This window comes from Bombus bifarius, unplaced genomic scaffold (assembly GCF_011952205.1).
Source record: "Bombus bifarius isolate JDL3187 unplaced genomic scaffold, Bbif_JDL3187 scf7180000007992, whole genome shotgun sequence".
NCBI lineage: Eukaryota > Metazoa > Arthropoda > Insecta > Hymenoptera > Apidae > Bombus > Bombus bifarius.
Genome location: NW_022884373.1, coordinates 972,127 through 994,009, shown reverse-complemented (window position 1 = coordinate 994,009; position 21,883 = coordinate 972,127). Strand labels below are relative to the sequence as shown.

General features: G+C 34.8%; 2 protein-coding genes and 1 long non-coding RNA gene across 4 annotated transcripts; 1 reads left to right on the top strand and 2 right to left on the bottom strand.

Annotated features, from left to right (window-relative positions):
- Positions 1 to 518: 518 nt before the first annotated feature.
- On the bottom strand, positions 519 to 4,181 carry LOC117205821 (retinal homeobox protein Rx2-like). The gene is made up of 4 exons (XM_033444586.1): positions 3,459 to 4,181; positions 3,017 to 3,095; positions 2,530 to 2,753; positions 519 to 1,848 (listed from the first exon to the last, which is right to left on the bottom strand). Exons 1-4 carry the CDS (start codon positions 3,856 to 3,858, stop codon positions 1,232 to 1,234), a joined length of 1,320 nt encoding a protein of 439 aa, XP_033300477.1. The 5' UTR covers positions 3,859 to 4,181; the 3' UTR covers positions 519 to 1,231.
- A 230-nt stretch (positions 4,182 to 4,411) lies between these two features.
- On the bottom strand, positions 4,412 to 7,605 carry LOC117205822. The gene is made up of 2 exons (XM_033444587.1): positions 6,729 to 7,605; positions 4,412 to 5,818 (listed from the first exon to the last, which is right to left on the bottom strand). Exons 1-2 carry the CDS (start codon positions 6,838 to 6,840, stop codon positions 5,235 to 5,237), a joined length of 696 nt encoding a protein of 231 aa, XP_033300478.1. The 5' UTR covers positions 6,841 to 7,605; the 3' UTR covers positions 4,412 to 5,234.
- Positions 7,606 to 8,048: 443 nt separating this feature from the next.
- Positions 8,049 to 20,270, top strand: LOC117205823. Of its 2 annotated transcripts, none has more exons than XR_004487293.1 (2): positions 8,049 to 9,101; positions 18,540 to 20,270. It is a non-coding gene; the product is annotated as an uncharacterized LOC117205823 (long non-coding RNA). The 2 variants fall into 2 exon arrangements; XR_004487292.1 differs by lacking the exon at positions 18,540 to 20,270 and adding an exon at positions 14,165 to 14,389.
- The last annotated feature ends 1,613 nt before the right edge of the window (positions 20,271 to 21,883 follow it).

The following is a 21,883-nucleotide window of genomic DNA, read 5'->3' as shown; positions in this document are numbered from 1 at the left end:
CAGCAAACATGAATATCCCCATTACATATTAAAAAAAAATCGCAGAAAGACGTAGACTAAGAAGAGTATGGCAGATCAATAGAACACCGGATGACAAACGCAAACTGAACAACGCAACTAGGAAGTTAACCAAAATCATCAAAAAATATAAAAATGATTAGGTTAGATGCTTTGAACACGTTGACAAAACAAAAGAATGTGCTAAGACCACCTATTGACAAAATCTGCAATCACTTAGTTGCCAATCTAATAGTATGGATTATATATCGAAACAAGATTCCTCTCGTGATATATTTTGAATATTTATTAAAAATTACTTTCGCATACAAATTTAATATTAACATACAAAATTACAATAAGTTGTGTCGAATTTTTTAGATATCTCAAAAGGAGTTAATTATTTAAGGCACGTTATCGTCAAATAATTGATTACATGTTTTCATTTTTAAGTGTATTTAAATGCGAGTAATTACAAACGTCATAAAAAGATGGGCAGAGTACAAAATACACACGAAATATCTCTGTAAAAGACTTTACAAGTTCAGGTGATGTTTTATACTCTCTCTATATATGTACATGATTTCGTATACACTACAGAGTATTTGAATAAAATACAACACAACACGTTCATTTTCATTCGGTTTTTCTTAATAACTACGAACAAGGGACAAATAATACAAAAGTACTCACACCTCATACGAACTTACACCTTTAAGGCACTAGAATGCTCTCATTCAATTAATTGCTTCCCTTAAAATATTTTATTTCTTACAGATATACGTTTATTATTAAAAAACATATTTTTTCCAGGGCTGCTTTCTTACTAAGAAGAATCAACGATTATCGTATTCTTAGTGTTAAACTTTCTTTTACAAATGTAATTCCAATGAATTTCATGAATCTTTTAAAGTTATATAATACAAAATAGAATTACATTGAGAACAGAATAAACTTCATAAATAAAAGAAACTTTCAAGGTCTCTCAAAGGACTCTATTGAAGACTTCTATTCCCAAACTTCTTTCTGTCTTTAGAATAACAAATTATAATAACTCTAATTAACTCAAAACCTTGCATTATTATCCTTAACTTAATCCAAATGCTAATAAATCTTCCTAAGCACAACTTATCAAGACTTTACGTTCAGCCCTGAAATTCCTTTGGCAAGAAAGATCCATTCCAAACTGGAACCGCCAGTTGTTCTAGAGTAAATCTAGACTGGAGGTTTCGAGTCAGTTCAGAAAAGGAGGCAACTGCACATAGCTCTGTTGGTTGGTTGGCTCGCTCTTCACCATCACCTGTTCCTTCATTCCTTGGCGTCCTTGTGGTGAGTGCATCCCGTATTCTTGTTTCTGATCCTGTTGTTGTTGCTGTTGTTGCTGCTGCTGCGTGTAATCAGATTGTTCGTGCTGATACTTATCCGCTGGACTGAGACCACTGACATAATCCAATTGCTTATTCTGCTGATGTTCTTCCTCTGACATGGAGTTAGCTAGGTGAGTGGGTGGCGAATGCGTGGTCACCATAGTCTGATAATCGTTGCGGGTTAGAGGAGGTGGGGGACTGTTACTGGCGTTCATGTAGTCCTGGTGTACGCGCATCGTGTTCCCTGATGGTGTAGAAAATAACGAGGCATCATGTTGCGGAAGCATTGTCGCGTACGAGTATGCTGACCCGTTGTTGCTCGGTCCACCGAAAGAGGTGGAATAAGGGGAATTAGATGGGCTAAGTAGATTCAGGTGTGGCGCCAGGTCATACGCTGGAGAATACGCCCAAGCATCCGGCGGTGCTGTCGCTGTTGTTGGAGAGGCGAAGGGGTTGAGGGTATTATTCAGCGAGGTAAATGATCCTGGTGGAAAGAGAATTGCTTGTATTAATTTTTTTAAGTATAAAAATAATTTTAATAATTTAAACAAATTTTTAAATTTAGTGTGATAGTTACTGTTAGGATAACATTTGATATTTCTTATAGTTTTTATAAACAAGAACATTACTTATATCAATGTACCAAGTGTAAGTATAATTTTATAAAAATCTTTAGAAATAATATAGTAATCTATGTGGATTTTAAACTAGTATTAATTGCAAATATATAGGATTATTTTATAGATTTTTGTAATACGATGCAGTTGGCTTATTTTTGCAGAAAGCATTGATATTCTTTATAACTATGTATGTATGTATGTGAACGAGAACTCGAAGAATTAACTGCGGTTGGTTCTTTTGTTTTTTCTTTCTTTATTTTAAACTTTGCTAAATAATTTCACTCGATCAATAATAGATAAAATCTTCAAAAGAGCAAATAATTTCCTCTGTGTAATGTATTAATAATTTCTTTTATTTATTCTAAAATATTGTCTGTTATAGTTACTTGTTTTGATAAAAAAAATAGTAAAGTACTACAACTACTATTTTATTAGTATAATAATTTATAGTTTAACAGTTTAATAATATAATAATTTCTAATAAAACTGACGAATAGCAATAAACAATATAGGTAGAAGACGGTTATCATTTTTGTTGTGATTACCTGATAAACCGGGACTTGCTGAACCAGCAGCCATGTATCCAGCGGTTTTACGTGGAGGTTCTCTCTTCCGCCATTTTGCACGCCGATTCTGGAACCAAACTTGAACCCTTGACTCCGACAAAGCGAGTTTTAGAGCTAGCTCTTCTCTCGCGAAGACATCAGGATACGGTGCACGTTCAAATGCTCTTTCCAATTCTTCCAATTGATAAGCAGTAAATGTCGTTCTGCAATAATTAATTTGCACAATAAAATTAAAATAATCATCGAATAGTAATAATAGTTGAAGCTTCAGACTGTGTAATTTTCTCTTTCAGCGGAACGTGACTAATGTTGAAGATATTATAGTATTTTTAACTTTAAACTAGGCTTTTATAAAGATCCTGTTGTTAATATTTAAAAAGATATGATCAAAATTAAAGTTAGAAGAAAACATCAGGAAGTAATAAACAGTTAATCTAATTTTAAGTAATTTTAAAGAAATATATACCTGGTTTTCTTCTTTTTGATTCCATTGTTGTCGGTCTTCTTCTTGGAATCTTTCTTAGCTGGCTGAGCCTCGCTACTGACTACAAATATAAATTAATGTAACGTAAAATTTCAACAATTATTCCTTCTATAAATCTCATTTCACTTAAAGGAAAAGATCATAATTAATAATTCTATTTAATTCTATAATGATTCTTTCCTTAAACCAATTTACTCATCAATCCAAAATCTCACAACACTTTTTAAGCTAACTTTTTCAACGATTTCTTCACTTTATATACATATCAATATAAATTTTACAAGTACTTTAACAAATTAATAGAATCACTCTTATTCTCAATTAGTCACCACAGATATCGAATTATTAAGCCAAATTTTCCTGTAAAATTTTCAACATCAAATACTTCAAATATTGAAATATTCACTGAAAGCACAATACTAACCTGGAGCAAGAGTGTTCATCGGGTCTTCTGGCTTCCTTTTTAAAGGATTTCCAAGCTGCAGACCCTGCTGCAACGTCGTCGAGGTCGGCGTCGCAGCAGTGGACGTCGACGTGGTGACATCCTGCGTCTGAGGAAGTGGTGCGTACATTCCAGCTAATTCCAATTCCTTCAGCTCTTTCTGTTGTTGTTGTTGTTGTTGCAGATGATGGTGAGACGTTTGATGATGTGGCGGTGGACTGTTGGAAGAGTCCAATTTGTGCAGATGACCTCCAGTGGGCATTAAATCGCCACCATGGTGCCCACCATGAAGGCCAAGCATCACTTGAATACTGTGGACTCCGGAACCTCCTCGACCACCGAAGTCAGAGAAGATCGGGTCATCGAAGGGACCTCCGTCCATCTTTTATAAATTTTTTTAGGATTGAAAAATTTCAATTATTTTCTCCTTTCGATTCTTCAAGTAATGAATAACAACGTTAGATTATTTTTCTAGTGTCAAATAATAATTGAAATGCAATTATTGGCACGGTATTTCTTTGATAACTCTTGACGTTTTAAAAACACGTGGTTTCGTTATCAAAATCAGATAGGAACTTCTCTTCTTTTTTAATAAAAATATCATAAATATCAAATTCTTTCAATCTCTAATATAAATTCGTAGCTCCTTTTCTTTAATAGTTTCACAAACTGCAATTGTGTTTTCTCTTCTTCGATCACCGTGCGCTGAATACAATTTCTTTTCCTCTTAATTATATACACTTCTTGTTCAACAGTTTTTTGACTTCAATTATCTCTCTTCTTCAATCTTCACAGGCTTAAAATTAGAGCAACTCGACAGGAACCATTTCTTTCTATTAGTAAATAAATATTGAATGCCTCGCTTGGATTTCCGATACAAGGTATATGAGAGTTTCCTCTTCCTCGATGTTTCTTCAACTTTGTTCTGTATCTTCTTCTCTTCTCGGTAGTAACAAATGAAAATTCGTCGATCGATGATCCAGCCAGGGTTTAAAATACCCTAGACAACTGTGTCCCATTCACTTCCTGCTCCCTTTATTACCGCCGATTCCTCGGGTTCTTCGTGAAGACCTCCGGTTGGCCAATTATGCAAAAAGGCGTGCGCGGTGCGCAGGATGGCGGTCGCGGCGTTCGCGCGTCCTCCGTAATGGAATCCGAGCCAATTGCGATCAATTGTTGCCCGGGTTATGATTAATTTTGATTAGTACAAGCTAACGAAGCGAGAGCCAAGCATCGTGTCGTCGGCACACGAACAGATTGAACCAGTCGATCCGAATTATACTTTCGAGAACCGGAGGAACTATACTCAAATGTTAATTTGAAAACATTTCCAAAATAAGAGCAGCAATAAAAAAAGAAGAAAACAAAAGAAATAGAGGGCGAATGATTTTCCAAATGTTTACGTATATTGTTTCTCTTGCGACTGAACGGATTTTTGCTGTATTTTCTATATATCGACAACCGGGTGAGTTGATCGCGCGAAACAACAAGAGCCGCCTAACTAACCGGACACTGTCGCACTAAGCGACGATCCGTTCTGACTCTGGCTAATCAACCGACACTCACACACGCTTATATTTTCAACGGGTTGCTGGCCAGGCCGCCCCCACACATAGAAACCAACCAATCCTGTAGCACCTACTACGCGTTACGTGCTCCACGAGAGGACGGCCGTTTTATGCGGGCGCGGTATATACTGTTCTCCTGTATTTCTTCCTCTTTCTTTCTCTTTTTCTCCCTTTCCATTCTGCACCAGAGTCATCCGTCTGTCTCTCTTTTTAATCCCCCTTGTACAGAAGAGTCACTTCCCCCTCCCACCCCTCCCCTCTCAGTCTCTCTTTCTCTCTCTCTCTCTCTCTCTCTCTCTGTATGTGCTCTTTCATCTCTTTGATTCTTTCTTTTTCTTTTTTCGCTTTCTTGCCTTTTCTCTGGCCTGGTACCACTCCACCACTCCAAATAAAATGGTTCGTCATGGTATTGGCTGAACGTATATAGAGGTATATGTGCGTTGCATCTTTGTCGTTTATGTTTCCTCTGTCTGAAGTTAGGGTCCGAGAGTCTCTCTTTGGTCTCGTGGCCACTGCCACGCCATTGCGACCGCCCCCCGGCGAAGAAGTTGGAGAACGCCGCCTCGATATTATGATGTGTGTTAGGTGATGTTGCAGAGGAGCTTGGAGGGGCATGTGGGAATCGGAGCGGGTTGGCTTGTGCACGGTCCACCGCGATGGGAAAATCGTGTACATCACGATTCCACTTCGAATATGGACGACCTGCGCTTGACCCGCTGCGACCTCTATGTTTCTTGGAACGGAGATCATGGTGAAGAGAATGCTGGATGTGCGCTGTTTAGAGGAAATAAGGTGGTTTTAGGAAAAATTTGCTTCTAAAGTAAATTTAATAATGATCTAATTTGTCTACTTTCTGTTTCTTTGTTACAGCATCGTAGAATACACTTTTTGTTTAATTAATGATGTAAATTTCTTTGGTATAGTTCTAAATTCAAGAAAAAGAGTACCTCGCATTTTTGGACTGTGTGGATGAAGATGAAGCGCAGAATACTGGAAATAAAGGTTCTCGGTTTGGTTGGTTGGTTGTTGGCACCATTGGAGTTTTAGATTTAGGAAAAATTATGCTATTTATGTTCTACTTCTTTTCGGAAGAAGTTTCAAAATATTGGTAAAAGGACTTATCTAGAGTCCCTTTTAGGGTTTTATAACTTCAAGAAATAGATATTGGAGATATGAAATTGAACATCGTATAGAAAAATAAATAAACCTTAAAGAAGAATAATTTTTATAAAAATCTATTAGCAGCTAAATTTTTGTTAATTAAACAGCATAAAAAGATATGTAAAATATAATAGATTTGCGTTTAAGACAATACGAGTCATTGTATAGTTTTATGCAGAAAGTTGGAGCAGCTTACGCAACATACTCCGACAATGACGTTATTTATACATGAAATTATCCAAGTCATAAGTTATTGATAGTTCATGTTTCAAACATGTACTTCTTATTTATAATTTTTTTAATCACACTTGATTTATCACTTACAGATAAGCAGGTGAACAATAAAAATAGAGATCGAGGCATAACTCGAACAATTATTACTTCTATAAATTACAAAGGTTACAAAGGTGAGGAGCAAAAGTATTTAGAAAAAGAACTAGACAATCTCGCACAATTTAACACAAGTCAGTCTTAAAATACTGAAATCAAATTTTCGTAAACAAAAATATAATTAACACATTACCTGAATTGCTGTCCACGTATTTCCATTTCCTAAAATCGCTGTATCTTCTATGAAATTCATGTTCTTGAACATCACACATCATCGAGTAAGTACCACCTAACCCAACTCCCATAAATTCCACTTAGTTTCCACCCTAGCCTCAGTCACATCGAACATATCAGCTATCCATCTCGTGTCTCTGTTCGCAGAAGTCCTTGAACCGGAACCTTGAACCTCGATCAAACGGTTTGAGAGATCACAGAGCGCACTCGGCGACGATCGACTTGCGTACATCGCGTCACCGATCCTCTGTCTACCGAATGCACGATCCTCCCATCGATTTGCGTCCCATGCACTATCAATGATTCGAATTGTCCCGCAATTTTACATCCACACCGTTTCGATTCGTCCTCGTATCAGTTGTATCCGGTATATACTTGGATCGAGAGGTTAGAAACGGATTAGAATCGATCGATCGATTTATGAGAAGATGATCGATCGGAAGGACGAGAAAGGTAAGAGTACCTATACTTTCCAAGAGATCCATGTCCGTTGACCGGCAGCGTGGCACTGAGCTCTTAAGCGCAGGCTCAATGAAACCAGCAATCGCCAGGAATTGCCTCGAATTGGCCCAATCAAACTACCCCCATTCCGTGTGTACACGCGTATATTAACTGCTAATTTCATCGGCGGTAATTAGCGCGCGCGAGCGCGCGCCTGTCACGCGCTGATTTAATTGCACTCTCGCGGACACTCTTTACTTCCTCCCCTACCATCCTTACGGTGCATCTTTTCCGTTGCGCCGCGCGAAACCGATCGCGCCATCATTTCAGCCGCCTGGTCTCCTCGTTTTCGTCAATGAGTTTGTTTACTCCAAATCGATGGATCTCGTGACTACCTTTGTGACTAGATGTTATTTAGAAACGACAAGATTGGACAGAAGAACGGAGGAAATTTAATTAAATAAGTAAAGACGATTTTAGAGCGATTTTGGAGGTTAGGGATGGTTTTGCGCGAAGTGGATGGATATAGAAATCAATATAGATCTCGTTTTGTCTGAGTTTGTTGAGTAAAGTTTTCATAAATAGATTCCACTATTTAGTCAGATTATTGTATGATTGTTTAGTAATCTGTAACCTTAATTTCGTTTGATCATGGGAAAAGATAATTATAATTGATCAGAGTTTTCTAACATAATATGAAACTTTTCCATATAAAAAAGTTGTTAATGATACATTAATAAAATATAACAGCATATTAGTAATCTATTATTTTGTGGTCACACTACATGGTAATAATTTCCTACCTACCTACTTACCTACCTACCTACCAGGTTATATCCTGACAGTTTCTTTTTATTCTAACAAATAAATGTACACTGGCAACACTTCTTGATATACTACAATAAATATCTGTTACATTATATTTGTACATTACCATATTTCTTAAATGTTACTTCAACCAATCAATCTTACCATTCTAGAGTACAATCCTTAGCAAAATAATTATCACTTAATAATATACATCCCTAAATCTTCATACTCATACCATCTCACACAAAATCTCTGCCACTAACCAACATTCTCTGTCACAGACTTCCTAAGATTCATCTAACCTTAAACTACCTTCAAACAGAATTCATGAACCAAGTAGCAGAAGTTTCAAGAATCTTCAATTTCCTCTATATCCAGACTGAGCCGACTGGATCAAACTTCAATGAAGTTGAAGGTGATTGAATGCGGGTGATCGAGCGTGCGCGCACTCATGCTTGCAGGATATCCGCGGATGCAGGAGGCGGCTGACCGGGAGGATGATGGCAAACGCGCAAGAGCGAGAAGTCGGTAACTTAACTGGCCTAAATGGGTTTAACTCGATGTGATTTTGCTGGCGAACCACTAAATTGAACGAATACGAACTAAACTGAACTCAACTAAGCTAATCATATCACATTACTAGCGTTATTAGCCGAGAGACGATATAAGTGAAGGTCCGGTGGTGCCGGGCTGCAGTAACGGGTCGCCTCCTGCACTGACCCTCTGCACGACTTTCTTTTCGACCCCTTTTTCTCGTTCACACTATCAAGAATTTCGTGTCCTGTGTCATCTATCCGTATCTAAATCATAGAAACGCGTTCATTCTGCATAATTGCTACGTTTGTCGTTGTTTACGAAATCATTTTTTAGGTTAGTTTTGTGAAACTTTGTGGAAGGTGAAGTCTCTCGGAAGAAACAGACGATTCTCGATGTACACGAGGTCTGACGGACGATGTTGCCCGATCCTGGCCGAGCCGTAACGCTACCCTGACTGTGCAACAGGAAACACGTGCGCCCGGTGAAAGTGACAGCTCGGAGCGCGCCAAATTTGAAACGAAGATCGAAGAATCGCGTTGTTCGTGTGAGTAAAATGTTCTTATAAGTGTGTAGTGATTGTTGAAGAATTCTTTGTTGGACGTTGTGTATGATAAAAATAAGTACATATCTTAACTTGAAACTGATATGGTTCGTTGTAAGTTACATATTGAACTATCTTTTTATGACAAAGCATACTCGTATCTTGAATTCAAGTGATATGATTTAATCTAAGCCATGAAGTTATGATTCTTTTATCTTGTTGAGATTTCTTGTATATCATTCACTAACAATATTTTACATGTATAAATTCCTTAAGTGCTAATTTTATCAAGATTTTATATGAAGATATGATTTTTATATAATAAAAGACTTTCTATATGTAAATTGTATTTAATATTCACAAGTTAGTTAAAAATCTTCTACCAAACTTTTACTATTATTATTTCTTACAATATTAAATTTGAATATTTTTAATATACCACTAAATGTTCGTTAAAAAATGTTATATTGTAATGTATTGTAATGTATTAAATGTAACATTGAACAAACTGAGAAAGACTTGATATCGAAGTGGGGGATATCAGCGGTTAAAGAAAGAGAAGATAGACTAATTATCTCCCACCAACCACTTCGAAGCGACAAGAGAGGGGCATAGACCTGGAGGAAAGATAAGAACGAAATGGACACGATACGTTCCGTCCCCACCACATCTACCAGCAGAATAGAAGGAGTTTCTCGGCTCCACCTCTTCCCCTTCCGATAATACCCTCCTTCAACGGTGGATGACGATTTGACTCTGACTTACTGTACTTAGGTACCTCGCTCTTCAACCCCCTAAGACTTCTGTTTACATCTCTCATACACCCAGAAAGTAATTTCCCAACAACCCTCTGTAGTCTTACAATTTTTACAAAATTGATCTATAATTCCTAAAGTTAATTCACAATTCAAATACACAATACTATTATTTTTCGATATTAATTAACGAACGTAGTAGAGCAATTTTTCCAAAATATCTTCCCTTATACTATAATCGAAATTTTATCGAAATTAGAATCTTAGAATCTTAGAATGTTTATCTCAAGTTAGAAACCTCTCTCTACTTTCCAATATTCACGTTTTCCTAACTTTGTTCCTACACTATATTTTATTCTTATATTATATATTTTACGGTATGCGATATTTTATTTTCATATTTATTTTTTAGATCAGAACAGACTAATATAATCCACGTATATACATATATAATGTACACAAGCTTTTACATATATGGAGAACGCAACGAGCTGATAACAAGCAGACAAAGGGAAACAGTCTCTCTTGTTGAGAAGTATATTTAGATCGAACGACACAGGGAAACGAGGTGAAGAGGAGGGTTTGGAAGCGACTTTTTGCACGCGAGCCGCTCTTTTTTACGTCGTAGGTATGCCGACCGGATAGTATTGCCGTGTGGCCAGGCTGGCAGGGCCGACCAATTGAGCCTGTTAACGTCAATTGAGCTGAATTAGTTCAATTGGACGTAATTGCGCGAAGGCGACGGGGAACCTTCGCTCTCTGTTCGCCGGCCATGCTCGCGTTTCTCTTTTCGCGCTGATATCGCCGTATTCACAGGACTTCCTTCAAAGTACAGTCCAAACATAAGTTCGATATAATCGAGGAATGTTGTACAAGACTGATTTCGTACATAGATTGTTTAAAACACTGGTTTTACATGGGGATAATATTTGGGCATGCAGTCTTTTTGGGACGTAGTTTTCTGACTATTTTAGGTAAAACGTTATTTTATCTAGATTTACCATGTTTCTCTAGAGCCGTTAAATTGTAATCTCGTAGAATTAGTTGTTTAATTTCTCACTAAATGATCTCAGATAAAATCGAATATCAAAGATAAAATAGGTTTGATGCTGTTTAACGCGATTCTTATGTCGAAGCATTTAAACTTCATAATTATAGCAGATAATTCTTGGCTGCGATATTAACGCGGTTATGCTATGTAATATCTACTATATTATCAAACAACAAATCAAACATACAAAGCAATGGGTATGATCTCAGATAAAATCGAATATCAAAGATAAAATAGGTTTGATGCTGTTTAACGCGATTCTTATGTCGAAGCGTTTAAACTTCATAATTATAGCAGATAATTCTTGGCTGCAATATTAACGCGGTTATGCTATGTATGGCTATAATATCTACTATATTATTAAACGACAAATCAAACATACAAAGCAAAAGCTTTGATCTCAGATAAAATCGAATATCAAAGATAAAATAGGTTTGATGCTGTTTAACGCGATTCTTATGTCGAAGCATTTAGACTTCATAATTATAGTAGATAATTCTTGGCTGCGATATTAACGCGGTTATGCTATGTATGGCTATAATATCTACTATATTATTAAACGACAAATCAAACATACAAAGCAATAGTTATGATCTCAGATAAAATCGAATATCAAAGATAAAATAGGTTTGATGCTGTTTAACGCGATTCTTATGTCGAAGCATTTAAACTTCATAATTATAGTAGATAATTCTTGGCTGCAATATTAACGCGGTTATGCTATGTATGGCTATAATATCTACTATATTATCAAACAACAAATCAAACATACAAAGCAATAGGTATGATCTCAGATAAAATCGAATATCAAAGATAAAATAGGTTTGATGCTGTTTAACGCGATTCTTATGTCGAAGCATTTAAACTTCATAATTATAGCAGATAATTCTTGGCTGCGATATTAACGCGGTTATGCTATGTAATATCTACTATATTATCAAACAACAAATCAAACATACAAAGCAATGGGTATGATCTCAGATAAAATCGAATATCAAAGATAAAATAGGTTTGATGCTGTTTAACGCGATTCTTATGTCGAAGCATTTAAACTTCATAATTATAGCAGATAATTCTTGGCTGCGATATTAACGCGGTTATGCTATGTAATATCTACTATATTATCAAACAACAAATCAAACATACAAAGCAATGGGTATGATCTCAGATAAAATCGAATATCAAAGATAAAATAGGTTTGATGCTGTTTAACGCGATTCTTATGTCGAAGCATTTAAACTTCATAATTATAGCAGATAATTCTTGGCTGCGATATTAACGCGGTTATGCTATGTATGGCTATAATATCTACTATATTATTAAACGACAAATCAAACATACAAAGCAAAAGTATGATCTCAGATAAAATCGAATATCAAAGATAAAATAGGTTTGATGCTGTTTAACGCGATTCTTATGTCGAAGCATTTAAACTTCATAATTATAGTAGATAATTCTTGGCTGCAATATTAACGCGGTTATGCTATGTATGGCTATAATATCTACTATATTATCAAACAACAAATCAAACATACAAAGCAATAGTTATGATCTCAGATAAAATCGAATATCAAAGATAAAATAGGTTTGATGCTGTTTAACGCGATTCTTATGTCGAAGCATTTAAACTTCATAATTATAGTAGATAATTCTTGGCTGCGATATTAACGCGGTTATGCTATGTATGGCTATAATATCTACTATATTATCAAACAACAAATCAAACATGCAAAGCAAAAGGTATGATCTCAGTAAAATCGAATATCAAAGATAAAATAGGTTTGATGCTGTTTAACGCGATTCTTATGTCGAAGCATTTAAACTTCATAATTATAGTAGATAATTCTTGGCTGCAATATTAACACGGTTATGCTATGTAATATCTACTATATTATCAAACAACAAATCAAACATACAAAGCAATAGGTATCTTCATCATAAAAATGATAAAAAATTCACTACTTGACAAACCATTTCATCGCTTCTACAAAAATGAACGAAAAATGAAAAAAAGCAGCCCTTATATCGGACAGAAAAATTCCACCCTCTTTATGTTCTCTGAGCTTCCCCCGAGTAAAACAAATTACAACGTCACCGGTACCAGGATAATGGCCATCAGAGGAGGCAATTATGACAGCCGTGACCCAAGAATTAACGTGCCCACATGAGCGTCGCGAGATTCCCGATCGAGATCACAATAAACGTTCCTTTCTCGCTTTTTTCCCTTTTTTTCACCCCCATGGAACGTTGGCGAACAAGCAACAGTCATTGATATTAGTCACTTTATATCATGCTGGTATATTTCACGGGTCAAAGCGTAGAGAGATGGCCAACGACGAAGACTTTTTTTATATGTGCTATACGTATTTTGAGGAGAAATACTGCTGCTCGATCCCCACCCTCGATCGGACACAAAGAGCTTGGATATTTTCGATATACGCGCACTGTCTATTCAATGGTTGCTGCGATTCTACCTGAGATTCGATTCATACAGAAGATGAATTCCTCGTTTGAAATATGCTGGATGCGACCACGTGGCTTGAGCGCATGCAACAGGTGTATATCGCTCGTAGAAGGCTACCTGTTGAGTAGATGTAAATTAAGGCTTTCAATAACTATATTGTCCGGAAGTTATACCCGTTAACTCTGTAAATTAAAAGGAAGAAAAGACGTGCGTTGGATGTTGCAATTTTTATGAAATTTCTTCCGAATTTTTCGCTTATTTATCTCATCTTCTCGCAATACCGGGATAAGCCCACACTGGAGGCAGACGTAATTTGTTTCTTCGAGAAGTACAGTGGTAATCACGTGGCCGAGCAATGAAATGTAGATCAGTCAGAGATGTAGAGTTAATGAAGTAGAGTAACGCGCGAAGAATGTAAAATACAGCTGAATTAGGATGTCGTGGAATTGAAGAGAGTAGGATTTGAGAATTGAAGGGTGTAGAACGAGCTAAATTAGATTATTGATGAAAGGATTGAAGATATTTACAAGGGTCGAATTTGAGAGTTAAAGGGAGTGAAATGTACACTGTAGAATGAGATTGATTAGATTATTAATTATGAAACGTGAAGGTTGAGGGGGCGTACGATATATGCTATGTAATATACGCTATAGAATGTATATCGCGGAATGTTATAGAATGTACTAAATTAAATTGTTGATAATCTTATTTGTTAGAATTTCGTAGTTGAAATTTTTCATAAATTGTCTCGTTTGATTGTAATGATAATTAAGCTGGTATTTAATTGCACTTTTAGATTTGGAGATCGTGATTCAAAGGAGAAAATGTAACGTCGCAGCCTGATGACGTCGCATCCTTATTAACCCGACGTAGTCACATCCGTCGCTGTCCCGTTCTGTATTCACGTGCAGGGTGTTTCTCGTAATGATACTTTGATTTACATATTGAAACCAGTCTATAGAGTTACGTACTTCAATTTAAAATTCTCTGATACGAATCATACCCTTCAAATTTACGCTGGGCGACCTTATTCTTTCTTAATTTCATACATTTTCTAATTCACCGTGATATACTTGTACATAAATGTTTTATAGTATATACAATTATATCATAACTCTTCCTATATCTCTTTATAAAATCAGTCAAAGATCGTCTGCGAAATTTGGTGAGAATCAAATTATTTTCTAACGTTCCTCTTATCGTATATAGATAGATATTGCTATGCAAAAAATTGGTCGCATCTGCTTCTATCCGAAAGAATGTTATTTTATTATTCAAATTTCTCAAAAATGCACCACTCATACAGTAACATACTAATTCAATATATTAAACTCTTCACGCTATCTAGAAGATGGATTAATAGAGATTACTAAATCATTATAATTAATTAATAATCAATTATTATATAGACATTATTAAACGGATTAATAGATACTGAGATAACAAATTTAAAATAGGTTCGACCGAACAATAAGGTGCAAATTCATTGTATTGTCAATATGAGCCAACATCGCTAATACCAAGGTCTACGGAGCAGCTCTGCATGGATAAAAGAACAGATGAAATATTAAAGTACGTAGTTAGAGATTCTCACGCAAAACGAGGGCGAACACGTTCGTTGTGAAAAGGTACAGTGCACATTGACGAGCAATTAGTCGAGGACCTATGCCCCCATATTTCGTGAGAACGAGAAATTCGGACTCTGATACATGCTACGAGGTTTAGATCATCCCGCATAAGATCATCTATGTACAATAATATAACAGCAGGACTGCGGGTGGGAATTTACGAGGACGTCTTTAGATCTGATTACACGAAATTTTGGGTGTTCAGGAAACCGGTGGAAAACTGCGCCCATATCCAGAAATGTCGCATAAAAGTGCCGCTGTCAAGATTAATCTTCCTCCGAGATCGTTCTCCAAATCGACATCTTTGTTCGAATAGAAGCGTAGTTCTCAGAGTCGAGAACTTATTTCGTGATGGTCCAATTCGTGTATTTGGAAGAATTTAACAGGAAAAGTGGCAATTATTATATTGATATCTTTGTTCATTAATTCTATTTGTCGCGTGTATTAAGCATCGCACAATCACGAGAAAGAGTTTATTTAATGTAAGAATTCTGGATAAGTGTAACGATCTTGTTGTACCTGTTACTTTAAGTAGAAGAGGTCTCCAGAACCAAGCTAGACCAGTTCAGAGTAGTTAATTGCTCAGTTCTGTGTGATTAATTGCACAGTTCTTGGTGATTAATTCCTTGGTTCTTGGCGATCAGTTCCCCAATTCTTGGCAAGTAATTTCATTGTTCATAGCGATTAGTACTCAATTCCTTTAGCTCTTAATTTCTCAGTTCCTTTGCCTTTCAATTCTTTAGTTCCTTAGTTTTTCAGCTCTTAGTTCCTTTAGCTCTTAGTTTTTTTCTCTCAGTTGTTAAGTTCTTTAGTCCTTTAGTTCTTTAGCTTTTAGTTCTTTGTTTCATTAGTTCCCAGTTCTTGTCAGTTTTGTTAATCGACGTGTTTGTATTTGTCAATTTGTAAATTATTGAAAATCAATCAAATTAAAATCTTGTAATTAATAAGAGTGAAAACGTATCGCGAACGATTGTAACTTCGAGTATTCGAAATCTCAACAACGAGACAATTCTGTCAGTACCCAATTAGAATTAGAATAAACATTTGTTATGGAGAATATTTGTCTAATAATATAATAGGATCGAACGAACATTTATTTTCACCAACCTTAATCCTCTCCCGTGCCAGTACTCCTGCGCGTAGCAGGTTAGTCGAAACGTGGAGTTTAATTGCCAATCGCATTAAACATCAGACAACGCTACCATTTAATCTAAATTCAAAAATTAACGGCAACATAACCAAACAAAACGTAACAGGGTAAATATTTTGGTATATAACCAACCAATTCTACCAATTTTCTAATAGAAAAATGAATGGAATTACTTGAACTTCTTTGTATTATAATTTTATTATAATTAAGATCCTCGTGCGTTTCTTTTAATTTCTTGTTATCGAAAACTGTAAGAAATTATAAATGTTTATATTTGTTAAATGTAATACGATATGCTCTATTGAAAGCAGCGACAGTCGAGGACTCCGTAGAAAATTGTTTCGTCGAGTGTCTTTAGGGACTCTGCACTCTGAACCCCATCGAGGAACCATATGTTTTTACGTATGTTCATGCTGGCGAAGATGACTCTTCCTGACACGCGACCCGCAGCCACCCTAAATACTTAATTGTCAATTCGATTTTGGTGAGGGAATGATATTCGTGGAATCGTCCACTCCGGGATTCTCTCTTCAGATTTTTTCACAATGACAACACCATGAAATTAATAGCCCTTTTATAATGGTACAAAATATGAATGGTACTGAAAGGGATTTTTATTGTGTAAGGTTTGTTGGAAATTCTAGTGAAACTATCCAGGATGTAAATTAATGTTAAAATACATAGTAATTACAAAGAAAAATAACAACATTAAAATAAGTATAGCTTAATAATATATAAATATAAATTCATTGTATTTTCAATATGAACCAACATCTTCACTGGAATCTTCGTCTTCACTAAACTCTTCGAAGCATCTTTGATTAAATAAATAAATCTTTATGTATTTATAGTTCAGTAAATTAGATACTAATCCATGAATTTAATCTATGAATCTACGAATTTAATCTACGAATTTAATCTTATTATCTATCGATTTAAATTATTTTAAAGGCATATTTTTTAATTTTATTGCGAGATCATGATCAGTTCGAATTTAGTGTGTGAAGAAATCTATATTACCCTCTTAATGAAATAAAATGTTCGGTGGAGACATCTACCGATTCTTTCGAAAGTATCGTAATCGTAGACTCTCAAGGTGCATAAAAGTCGTATGGAACTCATTTTCAAAATTGCATTCAATTGCATTACATTCTCAAATATTTCTTTGCTTGAATGAAATATTGGAAGCAGTACATATAATTACAATCGAAGCTCTCATTCAATCACAGTTCGAAATAATTGTTGAAATTTTGCTACAACTTATAAAACAAAACCTACATAAAATTATATACCATAGCTTATACCACATTATAATACTTGATTAATGAGTATAAAAATAATAATTGAGGATGAACAAAATGTAATTGTTTACTCGAAAAATGAAATTTTAAGCGTATAATAGTAGCAATCTATACAATTTATTACCTGTAATTTCATTCAACACAAAGTTTTAATTGTATAAAACGCTATATAATAAATTGGCATACAATTCATAAAGTGTCATAAATTTTAAAGTACATATAAAGTATAGTGTAGCAGAAACATAGCTATCGCTTAAAATACCACAGCCAATCGTCGACAAACATTTGTGAGGTCAGTCCACCGAGCTCTCGTGAAATTAGCTGAAGAGGGAGAAATAGAATGCAGCTAGTGAATGTGGCATAACAGAATAAAAGGAGCACGGTGCATCCTTTACTGATGAAAGTCTGACTCGACCTACAGGCCACTACAAAATTATCTTCTTTAACTCTCATCTCTAGAGAAAAAATATTTTCTACTTCAAGTCAAAGAAAACATGAATGCAAATGTAAACGCATAATTACAAAAATATTTCATAGCATGAATATTTGATAATACGATAGACTTTTTATAAACGATAGAAACTAACCTCTTTTCAGAAAGAAATGTTACCTTTACCTCGTGCTTGTAGGAAATAGAAGGAATGAAAAATAATGAATTATTTAAAACAAGATGAAGTAAACCACACACAAAATCATATTTTGAAGAAGCTAAAAAATATTGGAATATTACTGTTATACAAAATCGGAAGAAAATTAAGATACATATATATAGTCATTTTAATTATGTTGTACAAACACGTACAAGTAAGAACCATTTCTAACAAGGATAATATAAATATCTTTACTTAAAAAAATCAGAGACACGATTCTGTCGAATATAACATATTCTGATAGATTACAAAGACAGGCTACAGTGTAATAAAGATATTTGGAATAAGTTTTCCTGTTAGAAATCCAAATCACAATTATTCTTTCTTCAAATCATCAATCTTTATCTGATTTATTATTAAAATTATCTTTAATCACTTCAATTATTAATTTTAGCCACTACATGCAAAGAATTAATTTATCTTTTTATCACTCTTCTCCCAGAACCTTGAAGACACTGCTAAAGATAGACCAGAGGATTTTCGCGGGTGGCAAAGGAAGGCAGTCGGCGAAAGACGAGCTTTCTTCGAATCGAAAGAGGAAGATCGAGTGACGGAGCGTGTCCGCCCGACAACAGCGAATCCTCAAGCTCGAAAATAGATCGCATAGCTTTCCCGGCACTTCAAACGACGTGTATCGTAATAGGCAAGCCCGCTGCTCACCGAAAAGTCTTGGCCACGGATAATTAAACGTTTATAAACACCAGAGATTCCGCAAAACCCTGGTCGCACATGACAACATTATTTGGCACGTTTCACCGAAAGAGCAACGTGCAAGGCCACGATAAAATCTGCATTTATTATGCGAATCATAAATACGAGAGATACAAACTGAGGAATATTACGAGAATTTTGGCTTCGTATAGATTTAATTTAAATATAACATAAAACAATTTTTTGTATGTAATATAGGAACATTCACTTTCTTTGAATAAGTATTGTTATACACGTTATTTAAAATTTTTACAAATGTAGTCATTCGCTGTGTTTGAGGAAATAATTGAGTTGAGATAAATTAATTGTGTTTATGAATATAATTTAGTTTAGTTGAGTTTAAACAAAATATTTTTTATGAATATGATATGAGTATTTACAAGACTTTTTTGCAATAGTAAAACAAATACTTTAACAGAATAAGAGAAGTATTCCAGTCAAAATGTTTGTTAACATGTTTTAGAAGATTAATTTTGTTTTAGTTCTGTAAAAGTTAAAAGAAATTTTTAATAGAGTATAAAGCTATTGTAATTGGGTGGAATCTCGATTAAATTGAAAGTTTTAATTTAATAAAAGTATTCATAAAAAATACTATAAAAGATACAAGTTGTTAATTTTACAAAATTAATTTGTTTTACGGGCGAATAATGTGGTCTACAGCTGTTTGGATTGATAATACATATAAGATTCTCTCAAGTATCAGGAATGTTTTAACGTGTAATAAAATTTTAAGCCGTAGTTTCTGATTATTTTGAGCGATGTACGATTGCGTAACGTAAACCTTCAAAGCGTTCGAAAGCTTTGAAAAATAAGCTTCCGGATTTTTAATGCCACTTATCTTGTATCTTTTTGATTTACAGATATAGTCTGAAGCTCCTATCTTGCGTATTAGTGATAAACGCTATTACATATGGTGATATACTTTTTAGAGACTTTAAAAAGTTTTCTTTAGCATATATTTTATATAAAGTAAGAATAGCATTTTAAACGATGATGAACTGTTTGTTAAATATCATAATTGCAATATATCTATAAACAAAAAAGTGGGTTCGAATTTTAAGCATTTTAGATTATTTTATATGAAATGTTTATTTGAAAAAAATTCAATCTACATTTGGATGTTATTAAATCATCATTTTGCCAATAATTCGCCTGGTAACAGAAGCTGCAATCAGCCTGTAAACTAACAAATCATTATCGTTTAGCAGTTATTACGTGAACTACTGACGTAATACAAGTAGGTGCACGTGTACGATTTAACGATTTTTCGAAGTCGCTTCAACTTGTTATAAGCTCTCTAACCAGCACAAAAATAGTATAGCTTCCATATTCTTCGTTTTACAAAGGCTTTTTCATTTTTAAACTGTTATTAGAATTTAACGTAAGAAACAATACCCAAGGAGACTCACTTTATTACAAAAGAATTTAGAATTAGATGTGTTTTAATAAAAATATCAATGAGTGTTGATTTTCTCATTTCTCTCTGTTTAATCTCTCATAAGACGAAATTGAAAATAAGGCTAGGAGTGCCTACTTCTTTCCATAAAACAGTTAAAAGTAGTTATCGAGTTTTATAATAAAATGAGAAAAGTGGTATTACCAATACCTCTCAAAAAATAATTTGACAAGTGGATATTTGTTCATATAAAATTATTTTCATTCTCAGAAATTGCGTTTCTGTCATTATAATATCTTCATCTATAAACACCTTGTTCCATACTTTCACAAATTGTTTCAACAGTTCTAAAATAACGCGATGAAAAGAAAAACAGAAAATACTTGAAGATTTATCACGAGACAGGAAACATTTGCCTAAATTTGAAGCTTATCAAACGATAAAAAATGGAGCGATAAGCGACCAAAATTCACAGGTGTGGGCTACATCTGTGAAAATTAACAAGCATCGATCCGGGACCGACAAAGATACGCACGTCCTTACAATCTATATCGTTAACAATCTGAAGAAATAGATATAAAATGGCTCCAAATCAAAATATTCCGTTGTTCCTCTCCAGCCATTCGTCATGTCTTGTCGATCTTCAAACAAAACAATAAAACGATTAATTTTACGATTCTCGAGAACATTGCAATTGTGCAAGAAAATGTTAATCGCAGAAATAACTAAATAACTGAGCTAAGCTCTGCAATATCAGGTTCCTTGGCATGTTGTCAAGGAGTCATTGTTTCGTCTGATTGTCTCGTATCGAAAATTTGCCAGCAAAGGCATGAAAAGAAAAAAAAGAGAGAGAAGGAAAGATGGATAAACGCTCAAGATCGTGGGTTCGCACAGGTAAACAGGACGGAGCTCCAATTAAATTTGGCAAGAAATTCTGGCACGATTTTAGAATGGCCGACGTAGCCGATTTCACGGCCACTCGCGTCACTATACAGTGAGGGAGCGATGTCTTAAGACGCGAGATCCCTTGCGACATAAATGACTTGCCTTAAGCCTTAAACTATTGCAGCCAGCTTACTACTAAAATACAGCGACCGTCCGTTCCATCCTTCGCTTCTCTTACATCGTTTATGGGGCTTTTTGATAATCTCGATTCTTCAATATAGGAATTCAAAATTCATACTAATCAACTCTATAAATTAAAATATACAGAGAAACTTTGATCCTGAGAATGCTATTTTTCAAAATTTACCTTGAAATTTATAATCATTTATATCATCTTGCCATAAATGGATTTATGAAAGCAACTTGTTTTTTGAGAAGTTGAACACTCATTATACATCTTGATAAAGTAATTGAAAGATGTATAAAATGTTAAAGACTATATATACGGATGGTTCCATTCATACGTAAATAGCTTAGTCAGTGTTATCCATCATTTGCTTATAATTCTTACCTGCAACTTTTAGATAAAGAATTTACATGTTATTTATGGTTTATTGTAATAATATATTGATTTTGAAATAATTATTGATCCACTGGATTTTACTCTATTGTTTGCTCACCGTGCTTAAAATTTCACAGATTCTCAGGAAACATATAATGAGCCAGTCAGAATTAGACAAACGCCTGTGTTTCTAAAGTTCAAAACAGAAACATATGTGAATTACTTATGACAT

What these genes read in the sequence shown, in the direction of transcription:
- LOC117205821 (XM_033444586.1), bottom strand. Translation starts at nt 3,858, where the DNA reads ATGGACGGAGGTCCCTTCGATGACCCGATCTTCTCTGACTTCGGTGGT. An exon ending in GATGAACACTCTTGCTCCAG is followed by an intron (nt 3,096 to 3,458) that starts GTTAGTATTGTG and finishes TTATATTTGTAG; the next exon opens with TCAGTAGCGAGGCTCAGCCA. An exon ending in ATCAAAAAGAAGAAAACCAG is followed by an intron (nt 2,754 to 3,016) that starts GTATATATTTCT and finishes TAATTATTGCAG; the next exon opens with AACGACATTTACTGCTTATC.
- LOC117205822 (XM_033444587.1), bottom strand. Translation starts at nt 6,840, where the DNA reads ATGGGAGTTGGGTTAGGTGGTACTTACTCGATGATGTGTGATGTTCAA. An exon ending in ATACGTGGACAGCAATTCAG is followed by an intron (nt 5,819 to 6,728) that starts GTAATGTGTTAA and finishes TCCTCTAAACAG; the next exon opens with CGCACATCCAGCATTCTCTT.